We start from the raw sequence: 15,961 nt of genomic DNA on the forward strand, positions 1-15,961 counted from the left end.
CAATAAAACCATACATATCTAATAAATTCAAGAAGAAGCACTGCGTAATCCATATCTCATCAGTTCGCAAAATAGCATTATAGATGTGTTATTAGGAAACACCTAAACACTTAAATTTCCAAAAACAAGAACTCCCTTGTCAACAATACATAAAATCTCCTCCATCCATAACCCATCATTGTAGCGGTTCTTTACAAGACTTTTTGTTGTGACCTGAGATATGACATCGACTACATGTGTTTAGTTTCTTCTTCTTCGGCCCCTCCTGAAAAAAACATAACAGCCTTTATTCAGAAAATATCCATGACTACAGTCAGATGAGATTAGGTCGTACCGGTATTTCTCCTGCAGAACGTTTACGCTTGGTCGGTGGACGTCCTGGTGGTCTCTTCGTCTTTGGTGGTAACATGATAAGGTCACTAACCTCCGAAGGTATGAAAAGATCTTGCGGATCTGGAACCGGGAGTGTAACACCCTTTGTTGTTTCATTCCATGTCTTTTTTAGATAGGCGTCTGCAATGAACTCTGAGTGCTGCAAGTCCCGAAACATAGCCGCAGCAATGGCATGTCGACATGGTATTCCAACTTTCTGGAATTCAAGACATGTGCAAGACCTGGTTTCCAAATTAACAGAACTCCCGAAGCCGGTTGTTTTTAGAGTTACCTCAAATTCAAAAGCAGACAGAGGCATCACAGCGTACGCTCTTGCGTCTTCTATATTGTTCTCCATCAACTCGTCAACAGCCGGGGGGATCTCACCACTCATTTTCGATATCTTTCGCTGTCTACTCACAAACCAACGACTAATCATGCGTCTGATGAACTCAAATAGCGCCATTACCGGGGAATCGCGCGCAGGAACTAGTGCTTTGTTGAGAGACTCAGCTATATTCGAGCTCATTAGATTGTACCTCAAAGTGTGACCTTGTCCAATGCCTAGGATCGATCTTCTCAAGATAATCCCAACAGCGCTTATCTGCAAGTTTGATCTCCGCGTAAAGTCTCTTAAAGTGGGATACCTTGAATACCTCGGCTGCCCTGCCAACCATTTGCTTATGATTCCTTTTCTTGAATTTTGCGTCGACGTTTCTCTGTAGGTGTACGAGGCAGCACCCATGGTGTGAAAGAGGATACCACTTATCTTTAGCAACACATATTTGATTTGCTCTATCAGACACAATAGATAAATCGGAGCCATCTACTACGATCTCTGTCAGCTTCTCAAAAAACCAACTCCAAGACTCATTTGTTTCATTGTCTACAACAGCAAACGCTATAGGGAATACCTGAAAATTGGCATCTTGCCCACTTGCAGTTAGTAAACACCCTTTGTACTTCCCAAACATATGAGTACCATCCACCACAATAACCTTCCGTAGATGCTTCCACCCGTCAATGCAAGCTTTCAGCGCCATGAACGCGTACTTAAACCTTGTCTGACCCTTATCATCTTTTTCAGTTTTGATATCAGTAATGGACCCAGGATTTGCATACTTTACAACATAAAAATATTTCGGCAGGAGCTTGTAAGAGCTCTCTTCTGTTCCTTGTGCAGCCACAGTTGCTAACTCTTTTGCTTTCCAACATTTCCAATATGTGGCCGTAAACAAGAACTCACTCCGGAGCATCTCGGGTAATTCAGATGCGCGCGGTCCAGCTTGGAGCCTTTCATACTTCGATCTCATTAGTGCAGCTATTACTTTCGACGTCGCATGTTTCTTTATTGCGCTTTAGCATCAGATGTGCAGACATGCTTCAGTTGCGCCTTCCTCACCTGATATGTCGAAGATTCCCCCAATTGCTTAGCCATAACATAAAATTTGCAGTTTTTATCAATGCATTTCGCTGCGACGTAGTTAAACGCATGTTTGTGGAACTTGAACCTGAACACCTGCTTTAAGGCATAAATGTGCAAACTGATCTTGAATTCTTGCTTGCTACTGAATAGCTTCCCAGTGTACATATCAGCATCTGCTAGAGTGAAGTCAATATCATCGACGGTATAATCGTTAACTGCTTCGTTGTTAGACGAAGCTTCTACATCCTCAAATCCATATAGCTCAACGGCTCTAACGGATTTCATGAGTGATTCGTCATCAGCCTTATCCTTTTCACGACGTCTTCTTGCGTCTTCCTCACGGCTTCGAGACTGAGGTACCGGTTCGATAAAGTCGTCATCCTCGTCTTCTCCAACCAGGGTTTCATGTGTCTGATCAACCGAAACACACATAGGTACCGGTTCGACAAAGTCGTCATCCTCGTCTTCTCCATCAGATGTATCATGTGTCGGTCTAGACGAAACACATTGAGGGACCTGCCCAACGAAATCATCACTGTCGTCAACTTCCCGAGTATGCATGTTGAACGGCTTTGGAGGAGTCTGGAGAACCAACATTTGGGAGCTGTTGTCCAAACTTGGGTCCTCTTCTTGATTTGGATCTGAATGATTCTCAGTGTCGGCCACTTGATCACTTGACTTGACACCTAAATTGTTACTTGCTTCTTCAATATTCTCCATCGAAATCCTAGATGAGCCTATGTAATCTCTACCCTCATCTACGTAATCTTCAAAAGTTGATGGTGGGTTTGCGGTACGCTGTTTGTTTGTAGATGAACCACTGCCTTTGTTTGAAGAAGGATTAGTTCGTCCACTCCTCGTTTTAGTCACCACCTCACCACGTACACCTCCATATGTTACGTTCGTTCGACCACCACCACCTACCCCTCCATCCTCATCCTTATCATCGTCCCATTCGCAATTTCGTCCAACAAAATCATGCCATAAATTGTAATCATAATCCTCATCGTCGTCATCTTCGCCTTCCCCTAACGCAGCATCTTCAGTCGTGTCCACTTTATTCTGAACTTCACATGCAGTTCCATCCACTTCACGCATCCCAAAACCATTTGAGGCATAAACTGCTTCAATTTCCGCAACTCCCATCAGAATTATTTCATCTTCGGTCAAATCAGTCTCACCGTCATTAACTTCATTCCGGGTGTGCACATCAGCAGACGTACTCCCAACTTGCATTTCGTTGCTGCTGGCAACTTCTTTGGACTTCAAAAGATTCCCCATTGGCCTCAGAAAATGGATTTTCCCATCTATTTCCTCTTTGAATGTGACAAATACGTTGATGTACTTGTCCACCTTACGTGCCGAAGTAAACAAGTCGAAATCCTTATCGTTGGAAATTTGAACAGGAGCTTCTCTTTCACCAACAGCACAAGATCCGTGTTCACCAAGCCAATATGACATCTCAACGGCAACAGACATTCCAACTAGACCGTATGACTCAATAATGGCCCGCTTCAAGTCTTCAACAGAAGTTATCAACTTCGCATAGACAGCCCTCCCCATACGGTCGCTATCAAGTTTAAAATCCCAGTCACCAGTGTCGTACATAATCCACCGTCCAGAGATTACAACGATGTATGAATCGTGAACACCTACGAAAAATAAAACATAAATTTATTTTAAAATTCAATGTGCTAATCAGAAGCAATAAATATAGTTTCGCACAAAAAAACACCTGAATTCCGAACACCCTCAAATCTGTAATAAATGATTTCAGCAATAACTATAATGTCATAAATGCAATGGTGTACGGCTTATATATGATTTACCTTCGTTGCTAGATACAGAACACCCACCATCCGCCATACCCTTTCCTCCCTCACCATATCGGATACAGCTCATGCCTCTGTGTGTAAAATTCGTCCTCAACAAGGAGACAGACAAAAAGATAGGGTTCGTACGTTTTTGTATTAAATAATTAATATTTGCCCTGTTTTTAATTAATAAATTAAAGTAAAACACATGTTTTCCAAAGTCACCAGTCATTAATGGCCATTCGTCCACCTTGGAGCCGTTGTTTCTCGCGAGAAATCATCACATATAAGGCCTTCAAGTTTTGGGGTCAAATAGCCCAAAAACGAAGCCCAATACCATGTTTCCTTCTGAAATTAAAATAATATAATATTCGATTCGTCTCTTACACGCACATCCGGCGCGCGTGTGTTGGTATTCCTGAGACAAGTTTTTCTGGACAAAAGACAGCCTGGTCCCACGAATTTCAGCTCAAGATTGTTAGGCAAAAAGGTTAAAATTGTCCACTTTTTCTTCTCTCTCCTACTAGGTTGTCCAACAACCTAATTAAAACATGGGCTTGCCCAAATTTCTAATTCAAACTTAAAAGTTACGCAATCTTATAATTTTCCAAATAATTAAACATATTATCTGATAGCATTCGAGTGGGCTTCAGATGGATCCGAAAGCGAATACTAAAATTGAGAATTTATTAATATTTTCACCTTAAGCCCAATTTCTTATTCCTCTTCTTATCTTCTTCTTCTTATTTTCTTCGTGCAAGACCTACGGCGACAGCTTCTTCTCATCTTATTCTCAAGAAGCCCTTCATTAATCAACGATGATTGAGTGAGCTGGTGATCTTTTCGACCGGTGTGACTCCAATGGCTGATACGCAGCTTCTAATATTCAGTTTTTTTCAGCTCCAGCTTCTTCATCGAGTACGGTTTCAGCTTCTGGAAGCTTCGTTAGATTCTGAATGAAATCCGACCAGCGACCAGCTTCCTCCGAATTTCTTTTCCCCAAAAAAAAAAATGTCCTTGTCACTGAAATACCGTAACAAAAGGCGATTCTGGTTTTTAATGAACTCGATTTCATGGTCAGATCTTTGTCGAAGTTCTGTAGTTTCCGGTAATGACCATTTTCGATCCTTCTAAAACTTCCTTGTTTTTGTTATATGAAATCATTGATTGTGCTTCATGTAAATATTTTCGTAACAATGTCTAACTGTGGCTAGACCGTCTCGACGGCGACGTCATCCGAAATAGAAGAAGATAAGTTGCCCATGAGCTCGCCACCGCCTAGGACATTCCTCGCCTCCAAATGGGGCAACCGGACTTGAACGGTGGTGGAGCATCGTCTTCAGAAAGAAAGATTGTTGCGCCATTTTACTGAAAAAAAAAGTTTACTGATATGTGCAAACAAAATGATGAGGTGGTTCTCATAGTAGTAAAGCATACCTTTTTATAGTCAGAGTTCCATCGCCTTTCAAGGTAGATCGTGGTGATAGATTTTAAGAATTTTAACTGGTGACTCTTTAGATTATTTGAAAGACGATGAAACAACGCTATTAAAACTCAAGTTGTTCCTCGATCTGGAACGGAGTAGATGAAAACGGCCCCTAATATCAAAACGCCGCGCTTACACGTAAAGATACTCGAGATGGGTTGAGTCAAGTGTGCAGAAATAATGGGCCAAATAGAAAACGAAGCCCAACGTGTACGTAAACTAAATTAAATGAAACGATACTGATTGATATACATGGTGTCACGCCCTGAATAACTTATTTGATGACGTGGCTAAATGAGAAGAAGAGAATTGTCTACATTTCAAAATAAGATGGACTCTCTATAAATAGTACATCTAATAGCTGTTCCGTTTACATATTAAATTAATAAACTTGAACATCATATAAAAATAGTATAGAACATTTAGTGATTTGATAGATAGATTGTATAAAACTCTATAAATAATATAATCATAAACCCAAATTCTAACTCCAACCCATCTTTCTTTGAATACTAAACCTTAAATCTTAATCAATAAACTATAAACCCAAATGTAAAATATAAAAGATATTTGTAATATTTTAAATAAAATTAAAATTTTAAATACTTACAACAAAAAATAGAATAAAACATATAAAATGGTATAATACATATTAATTCAAATAGAATGATTTATTAGAAAATAGATTTTGTTTATTTATGTATATTTAAAGTTATTAAATCATATGTATCCAATAAAATATTAGACAAGATGAAACAAAATTATAAGTTATGCATGTGAACATACTCTAATGCCACCCCCACCCCCTTTAAACACTAAACACTAATCAATTAACTCTAAACCCAAATATAAAAGATAATGTATACTTATAATATTTTAAATAAAATTAAAATTTGATATAGTTACAAGAAAAGTAGAATATAACATATCAAATGGTATAGTACATATTAATTCAAATATAAGAAAATAGATTTTATTTATTTGTGGACATTTAAAAGTTGCTTTCAAAAAGTCATATGTATACAATGTTAGAATTAAAGACAGAAGGAGAAAACTTGAAGGAGAAGATAAAACTTTCAACTTTTCATTCTCATTCAACCTGGAAAACATTACAACGTCATTGATTCTTTTTATATACACACTCTGTCTTGTCTTATTCGTTGCTTTAGCAAACGACAGCACATTGGTTGAGGGCATCAAATCTGTTCGAGGTGAGAATCCCATGAGCTGGCAAGGTCGTACGAGCACAGCTTCCGCGTGACTGCGAGCTGATCTTATTTACCGTTGGAGCATTTAGTGCAGTGGGCTGTTTCTCCTTCTGTGTTTGGGCCTGGTACGATGGCCCAACACCTTGAGCTGAAAGCATTGAAGTGTTGTGGCTATTACTCCCCCTCAAACTTAGTGTGAGAGGTGAAGACACACCAAGTTTGGTGCGTAGCTTGAAGAACGCGTCTTGAGGAAGGTACTTCGTGAATATGTCCGCAAGCTGGAGCGTTGCAGGGATATGTCGAACTTCCAGTTTCTTGAGAGCCACTCTTTCTCTTACATAGTGAAAGTCAACTTCAAAATGCTTAGTCCGCTTGTGAAACCTTGGGTTAGCTGTGAGGCAAACCGCAGAGAGATTGTCACAGAGCATCAATGGTGTTACCGTCTGTTGAAGTCCCATCACAGTCACAAGATTCTGCAACCAAGCAACTTCAGAGGCTGCCAAGGACATGGTCCGGTACTCGGCCTCTGTTGAAGATTTAGAGACAGTCTCATGTCTCTTGGCAGACCAAGATATGATGTTTGATCCGAGAAAGCTACAAAAACCACCAGTAGAGCGACGAGTCTCAGGGCATCCAGCCCAGTCGCTGTCACTATAACAGATCATAGTAGAGGTAGCTGTAGCAGAAATGCTTATTCCCATCTCATAAGTGCCTTTGACATATCCCAAAATCCGCTTGAGAAGAGTGAAATCAGACACACTAAGCATATGCATTTTCTGACATATGTAGTTCACAGAAAACTGCAGGTCAGGACGTGTTAGTTTCAGGTACTGGAGCTTCCCAGCCAAGCTCCGAAAGTAACTTGGATCAGAGAATATTTCATCTTGAATATTTCATCTTGTCCATGAAGATCGTTGAGTTTGATAGGCAAAGGCGTTGGCATAGGGGTACAATCACGCATACCTGCAGCGACGAGCAGATCTTGAGCATATTTAGACTGGTTGAGGAACAAACCCTCAGCCTGGTGATGCACTTGAACGCCAAGGAAGTAGTGAACAGGGCCCATATCTTTCATACGGAAGACAGTATTGAGGCTTTCAAGAAGCTTCTCAATCAAGGCAGGGTTGTTAACAGTTAGGAGCATGTCGTCAACATACAGGAGCAAATAGATGACGTCTGAGCCGTGATGATAGATGAAGAGAGAGGGATCAGGGAAGCTACATTGAAACCCAAACTCTATAAAAAAATCACTGAACTTGTTAAACCACGCTCGTGGAGCTTGTCGTAGACCATAAATAGCTTTTTTGAGTTTCCAAACATGATCTGGTCTTGCTGGATCTTCAAAACCGGGAGGTTGAGTCAAATAGACTGTTTCTTTTAAATCACCATGAAGAAAGGCATTTTGGACATCAAGCTGTTTGATATCCCACTTCTTGGTCACTGCAACATGAAGAACAGCTCAGATTGTAGCGGTGCGAACGACAGGGCTAAATGTTTCAATATAATCAATGCCTTCTTCTTGCTCATTTCCTCTTGCAACCAATCTTGACTTCAACTTTAGTAAGGTACCATCAGCATTGAGTTTGACCTTATGAACCCAACCACTATTCAAAGGCTTCTGGCCAACTGTTGGTGGAACAAGCTCAAATGTCTCAGTGATGACCATGTTGTCTATCTCAATTCGCATTGCATTGTTCCAACCAGGGTGTTTTAGAGCAGCTTTGAGAGAGCGAGGTTCAGCATGTTCTGACTTGTTTGTGAACAAGGCATACTTAGGATTCGGCTTGTGAATGCCAGACTTGGCTCTTGTAGTCATACTGTGAGGAGCCAAGACTACAGGTTCAACAGCTTCAGGTGCTTCTGCATCACTTTCATCAGTATCAGAGGAACTAGAAGAGGACGCGACATGGTGATCAACCTGAACTGGTGAAAGAGGAGTGTGAACTTGGGGAGGAACACCAGTTGTGTTGACACGTTGAAGAGGAGGGAACTCTTCTTCTCTGAGGCTGAGCTCTTCCTGTTCAGTTGTTTCCTCCGAAGTAACAGCAGACATTCTCCAAGCTGATAGTAGAGGTGAGGTTGGAGCTGAAAGAAACTTTGAGTATATATCGCAATAGGGGAACTCAGTTTCATTAAATAGGACATGTCTGCTGATATACACTCTGCCTGTGGGTGGGTGAAAGCATATGTAGCCTTTATACTTGTCATTATAACCAAGAAAGACACATACCAGAGACTTTGGGTCCATCTTGTTCTTCATATAGGGACGGAGATAGGGAAAGCATTTACACCCAAAGACACGAAGTGCAGTATACACCGGCTGTTTCCCAAAGAGCTTATGATAAGGACTGACATTATCTGGCAGGGAAGATGAGGGAAGAAGATTGCCAAGGAAGTTCGCAGTGAAGAACGCTTCAACCCACAACTGTTGTGGAACTCTACTACCATACATCATCGTAAACCCCAACTCTGTGATATGTCTATGCTTCCGTTCTGCTAGACCATTTTGTTGAGGTGTGTGAGGGCAAGAGACAAGTTGTTTGATCCCACACGCAGCTAGATGACTGAGAAAGACTTGACCCACAAGTTCTCCACCACCATCACACTGAAACTGAATTATTTTTGTCTGAAACTGTGTTTCTACCAAGCTTTGAAATTGAGTGAAAACAGAAAAAAAATCTGATTTCAACTTTAGAGGATAGAACCAAGTGAATCTTGAGAAGTTGTCAACAAAAATCACATAGTATTTAAATCCTTGAGTAGAAACAACAGGACTAGGACCCCAAAGATCACAATGAACTCTTTCAAGAGGTTTAGTTGACACTGTTTCAGAAGATAAAAAAGGAAGTCTGCAGCTTTTTCCTAACTGACAAGCATCACATAACAGGGAGGAGCTTGTCTTATTTATAACTATCGACTTGTTCTTGACCAGAAGTTGAAGGATGTCTGTGTGTGGGTGGCCTAACCTTTGATGCCAAAGATCACCGCTTGTAGCTTGTTGCCTAGTGGAGTAGAAGGCTTCAAACTGTCCATCCTTCAGCATGTACAAGTCTTTATGTCTTTGTCCTTGAGCTATTACCTGTTTTGTCTCCTTGTCCTTAACAGAAACAGATCCAGAATCAAATGTAATCTCACATGGGAAGTCTGATGTTAACTTTGAACGGATAAAAGAGACTTTGTAATGTCAGGACAGACTAGTACATCATTAAGTGGTAAAATACCTTGAGGAGTTTGTAAGGCAATAGAACCGACATGAGTTATAGGCAGAAAGTCACCGTTTCCAACTATAACTTGATCATTACCAAAATATGGCTCAGAAGACTGCAGACGAGACGCATTGTTGGTGATGTGAGCTGAGGCAGCTGAATCTGGATACCATTCTTGACCTGAGTAGCAAGGCTGATCAGACAGTTTCATGGCAGTTAATGCGCTGTGGAGCTGCTGCTGCTCTGATGTGTTGTCGTCCTGATCAAACCTATTAAAGCATCTGATCGCAGAGTGACCATAGCGACCACATATTTGACAAGTAGGCTTAGTGTTTGATCCGGAGCCAGAGAACTGCTGATGAAACCCTCTGCCGCGTGTGGAGTAGGAGTTGGAGCTTCTTCCTCTGTAACTACCACGATTAGTGTACCCTCCTCTGCCTCTGTTGGAGTAACCTCTTCCAGCGGTGAAGGCAAGATGAGGGTTGACCTCAGGAGGTTGATTAAAGGCCTGTAACTTGTCGTCAAAGTTAACAAGCTTGAACATTGCATCATCAAAAGACATCTCAGTTAGTGAGTCCATCGAGTGTTCAATCACCGTACAAATGGACTCATACTCCTTTCCAAGACCACTAAGAGCACCGTAAATCATTTCTTGTTCAGTAACAGGATACCCAATAGAATGAAGCTGGTCACAAACACTCTTCACATCACCCAAATATTCAGTCATGGTCTTTTGGTTCTTAGACATACCTTGTAGCTTTCTCTGTAGATCTAGTTTCCTTGTTGCAGAGACTCGGTTGTACTTCTTCCCGAGATTGAACCAAACTTCTTGAGCTGAATGCAACCCATAAACAGATCTGAGAGCTTCTTCGGTAAGAGAACCAAAAAGCCATGCCATAACGAGCTGATCTTTGCGAACCCACTGAACAAACTCTGGATTCGCCACCTCTGTAACCACATCGCCATCTGTGGTACGGACCGTCGGATTTGGACGAGGAGAGGCACCGTTGACATAACCGAGAAGAGATTGGCTAGACAGGAAGGACTCAAACTGGGTTTTCCACAAGAGGTAGTTTGTAGATCCCAGCTTAAGTGTAACACACTGAGAAATACTCAAAGATGGAGAAGAAAAAGGATCGTTTTTATCTCCCATGGCTCTGATACCATAAAGACAGAAGGAGAAAACTTGAAGGAGAAAATAAAACTTTCAACTTTTCATTCTCATTCAACCTGGAAAACATTACAACGTCATTGATTCTTTTTATATACACACTCTGTCTTGTCTTATTTGTTGCTTTAGCAAACGACAGCACATTGGTTGAGGGCATCAAATCTGTTCGAGGTGAGAATCCCATGAGCTGGCAAGGTCGTACGAGCACAACTTCCGCGTGACTGCGAGCTGATTTTCTTTACCGTTGGAGCATTTAGTGCAGTGGGCTGTTTCTCCTTCTGTGTTTGGGCCTGGTACGATGGCCTAACACCTTGAGCTGAAAGCATTGAAGTGTTGTGGCTATTAAGAATATAAGACAAAATGAAACAAAATTATAAGTTATGCATGTGACATATCTCCCATCATACAAAATTATGCAAATGAAAATATAAACAGAACGGAATAGACAAAATAGTATAGTACACATCGATTTAATTATCAAATGGTCTAAAAATAGTATACTATGTATGTGCTAAATTAGCAAATAGGATAAAACTCAATTTTACAGTCACTATATTAAAAAGCGATGGTGGTTATGAAGAATCGGTGGGTATATTGGAAAGATATAGCAGAGGTTACAGAGTTGAGTGGTCTTGGTGGCTACGATAATGGTGGACATGTGATGGATGTGTTCACAGAATGAGTTTATTTTATTTAAAGTAAAATAAATAAAATGTTTTTTTCACCTGATTGGTATAGCTTTGATAGAAATGAGAGGAATTATGTTTTCAGCTGAAAAATTCTCGCTAAGAGTGCCAAACAATCACACTCTTAAACTTCGCTTGAGTTCATGTTAAAAATCAGTTTGTTTTAGTTGAATCTACAAAGGATATAAATAACTGAGTAAAAGATGTTGAAAACAAGTCAAATCAGTGAAAAGAAATTGGTAGTTTTATCAGGCAAGAACCTAAAAAATTGGTAGTAAAAAGAAAAGAGACAATGATAAAACTAAGTTCTTGCCTTTCAATAGAGGAAAAAATATATTAAACATACCCAAATCGCAACGTATTTGAACTCAGGTCTTAACAATCAGAAAATCATTCCCTTACGCTTACAGAATGAGTCACCGTATTTCGAACAATAACCAAAATCAAAACAAACAAACGAAATGAGAATAAACTTCAAATCAATATTTATATCAAACAATAACCAAAATGACAAAGAAGAAATATTGAAGATAGATAGGATTGACATGAACGTAAACTTCTCGTAACCATAATTAATTTTTAAATGACTAAATCATGATATAATACCGAGCTGATATAATTTCATTGTAATCAAATAGACCCGAGATATTTTGACCTAAACGTTAGGTTCTTATGTGGTAAGTAATTTTTTGACCTATTGTTTTTTTTAACTAACACTTTATAACAATAATATATTACTTATTACGAAATTAATTAATGTGTTATTTTATAACAATATTTAAATATTTAGTAAGATTTTATTAGATTCTTTTTTAACCGATTTTATTATAATTTAAAAATAAAAAATAGGGTCATAAATTAATAGACTAGATACTAATTCTCGAGTTAATGTTAAGACTAGCAGTCCCAACCAAGTGAATAGATAAACTATTTCTTTAGATAATTTTGAAAACCCCAAATTTGTATTGTACGTAACAAACAAATGCGAATGTTCTATTTTCTGTATTCTTAAATGTAAGATGTTTTACAAAATTTTGATGTTTTAATATATAAGATATTTTCATTTTTCTAGGTAATTTTTACTTTATTAAAATTTGTATACCCAATTATATTTTAATAGTCTATTTTTAAAATGGTTGAATACCGATATTTTCTTTAAAAAAAAGTAGGTTTAACATGTATGTTTCTAGATAAACATTATTTTGGTCGATAATTATGATGGAGTTGCGACAACTTTTAGTGGTTTTAAAAGACGGACCATCGTGTTAGGCTTATCACGTGCTTCAACTACTTAATTGTCTACGTTTACATTTTTTCCAATTATATTTCTAGGCAAAATGACACATGTAGTTTAATAGGTTTATAACGAGTGTATTACATGTAGAAAAATTGCACTCAATAGCTTTCAAGCAAACTACAATTAGGAATCTAACTAAAAAATAAAAAGTCTCTAACATTCCTACAGTGACTATTCCTAACTATTATTGTTTCTTCCATAGTCACATATATTCTTTCATCTTCCACCATCATATCATCACCATGGCCACCACCATAATACCTCTTTATATCCACGATCACGGTTTTCTCCGAATTGCTTTATAACCACAGTCGCTGATCCGATAACTGTCGCCGCTCCAGTCGCTGATCCGATAACTGTCGCCGCTCCGGTAACCATTGCCACTACTGTAACTACCACCACCACATGTGTCTTTACCGTCGCAACAACCATCACCACTTTATAATAATATTATATTACCAATCAGGTGAAAAAACATTTTATTTATTTTACTTTAAATATTTGTACATTCAAATGTAAAATCATTAGTTTTGTTCAGTACAGTGTTGGTGGAGGAAAAGTGTTGCGCTGGTTTACACTTTCTTACTCTACAACTTTTACTCACATTTCTTCTACTTTTTATTACTCTAAACTCAGCTATAATTATCAATCACACCCTAAGTATTTTTGGATTTGTTGATCGATTAACGTTAATTCACTATGGCCAAACATCGCCGTATGCATCTAGGCTTGAAACTTTTATCCGAGATCTGGATTCGATCTGAAATTCTATCCGGATTCGATCCGAGATTCGATCCGGATATCCGGAGGGGCCGAATCCGGATCCGGATAGTAAAATGTTGGATCCGTCAAAACCGGATCCGGATCCGGATATTTTAATTTTTTAGTCCGGATATCCGGATCCGTAAGTTTTATTAATAGATATTTCAAAAATAGTAATATCTATATATAAAAATTATTTTTATTTAATATATTTTCATTTTTATAATAGTATATATAAATTTTATTTAAATTTTGTAATATTATACATAGAAATAATTAAAAACATTATATATATTTTTATTTTAAAATTATTGTTAATAATTTATATGTATTGATATTATTTTTTATTTATTTTAAGGATCCAAATCCGGATTTGGATATCCGCCGGATATTACAATTTTTAGAAGTATATCCAACACCCGGATATCCGAAAACCCTGAATCCGAATAAAATAATAAAATTATAGATTCGCCGGATAAAAATCCGGATCCAGATACCTTAAAATTGTCCGGATACCCGATCCGTCCCAGACCTACACATAACCACTGGCAGAACGGCCAAGTTAACGACCTTTTGGAACATGGGTTATATTGATTATTAAGCTTACCTCATGAAATGGATTTATTGATTATATGTTGAGAAATATTATTTTATTGCCTTTTGCACAATTTGCAATGATCATATATGTTTTTCAAGCAAGTTTTTTTAACTTGTTTTATTTACCCTGATTTACTTAAAAATATTTTGAAAATGGTGAAAATAATAATCACTATTCTTTTGTGGGCCAATAAATATTTTGGATTTTTGTAAGTTTATAAGTCCACATCATAATAACTAGAACTCAATTAACACCTTAAAAAGAAGAGAAAAACTCATAAGCAAAAGATCCTTTTCTATTAAGTTCACCGGATCTTTCTTTTTATTTATTTAAAATTTGGTTGGATCGAACATAGCTGCAGAACTTGTCACGGGAGAATCAAGGACACTTGGGAGTCTTTTTGCTGCTGAGCTTGTCACGGTAGCAAGGACACTCATGCTTGTTCCCATAAGTTCCTGACGGAACACACTTGCACTCTTTGCAACATATTCCACAATACTTCAAACATCTATCATTCATCCCTGCATCTTTGCATCTCACTTCACACTTCCCTCCACACCACTTATCTAATTCTGGTCCCACTTTGATTTCCGGCGCAAGAGCCGCGGCGCCACCACCACCTTCATCACCATAATTTATTCATTCCGATTTTTTTCTTACATGTATAAATATACCTTTAGTGGTTTTGCATCGTATAGTTTTAACCAATAAGAAATAAAGTTATAACCAATAAGTATCAACAAACAATTATGACCTAAATCAGTTAGACCAAGTATATCATAATTAATTATGTAATCAAGAAATAAACAGAGAAGACTCTTGAACAGATTCACAAACCTGAGATAGTAGCCGAAGCAAGAGATGAAGTGATTAGAAGAAGTGACGCAACAAACAATATGGAGACAATTATCCTCATGTTTCTTTTCTCTGGTTTCTTTAAGTGCCCGAGGATGATTAGCAAAGATCAAGTTTCTATTCTTCTTGTGGTCTCTCTGTTGGCCTTTTATAGGCGCAGCTACCAAACTTCTATATTTTATAGGATCGTAGTATTATATATTCCTGTTATTAGTCTTATTAAATGAAGGAAAACCAGCTTTGGCGTTTATATATATATATATATAAATAAAACTAAGTTTTCCATTATTTTAAATTTATACGATTGTCATAATAGAGAATTATAAAGAAATATTTCAGTCTGACGAAAAAAAGAAAGAAATATACGAAAAGAAATATACGTGGTTCTTGGTATATTTTTCTTAATAGTTAATAATAATTGGGGGTTTTGGACGAAACTCAGACTAATCTTCGGAGCTTATAAGTAGTACGGGTATTCATATCATTTGACGTATATACAATGGTTAAAGCAATTTAAATCAGAGTAAAAAGACTCGAGTCATGGTCCCTAAGATATATGAGATGGGTTTTCAACACTAGTTGTTTGGAGAGAATGATTTAGCACGCAAATCTAATTCAGCGTGAAAGTGTTCGGGATGCAAGTATGCCGTAGGTGCCTATTGCCCCTTCATGTTGAGATGAAAGGTCAATTTTAGGTGATGTCATGCGTTTGGAAGAAACGTTCGGTAGATCCGAACGGAGACATATTGCGCAGACTTGACATATATAGTGGAAAATCTAGGGGATTCAGCTTTTATAACAAAATCGACTTCTTTCCATCCATTGGGATTTGGGATCGTCCACCTTTAGTATCACACATACCCAAGATGGCTCATGCGGACGCACCACCGAAGGAAAATAGAAAGAGAGGGATTGTATTCTCTCGTGTAGCACTGACTGGTTCGAGAGGTGATGTTGCCCACAACGATATGATATCGATCAAACTTGAGATACAATATGTGTTGTTGATAAAATATACTCTCCGTTTCAAAAATCCACGTTTAAAAAAAAATATTTCAAAATTAAATAGTTTTTTCTTTT

At 38.2% G+C, this 15,961-nt stretch overlaps 2 protein-coding genes across 2 annotated transcripts; both read right to left on the reverse strand.

The window, feature by feature from the left end:
* Window positions 1–313: 313 nt before the first annotated feature.
* Window positions 314–1,685, reverse strand: LOC106354871. The gene is made up of 2 exons (XM_048749575.1): window positions 1,020–1,685; window positions 314–976 (listed from the first exon to the last, which is right to left on the reverse strand). Exons 1-2 carry the CDS (start codon window positions 1,683–1,685, stop codon window positions 314–316), a joined length of 1,329 nt encoding a protein of 442 aa, XP_048605532.1.
* Window positions 1,686–14,272: 12,587 nt separating this feature from the next.
* On the reverse strand, window positions 14,273–15,107 carry LOC111213804 (gibberellin-regulated protein 7-like). The gene is made up of 2 exons (XM_022715644.2): window positions 14,864–15,107; window positions 14,273–14,646 (listed from the first exon to the last, which is right to left on the reverse strand). The coding sequence occupies exons 1-2, from the start codon at window positions 14,940–14,942 to the stop codon at window positions 14,405–14,407; spliced, it is 321 nt and encodes a 106-aa protein (XP_022571365.1). The 5' UTR covers window positions 14,943–15,107; the 3' UTR covers window positions 14,273–14,404.
* Window positions 15,108–15,961: the final 854 nt, after the last annotated feature.

Source organism: Brassica napus, chromosome C3 (assembly GCF_020379485.1).
Source record: "Brassica napus cultivar Da-Ae chromosome C3, Da-Ae, whole genome shotgun sequence".
In the NCBI taxonomy this organism is placed as follows: Eukaryota; Viridiplantae; Streptophyta; class Magnoliopsida; order Brassicales; family Brassicaceae; genus Brassica; species Brassica napus.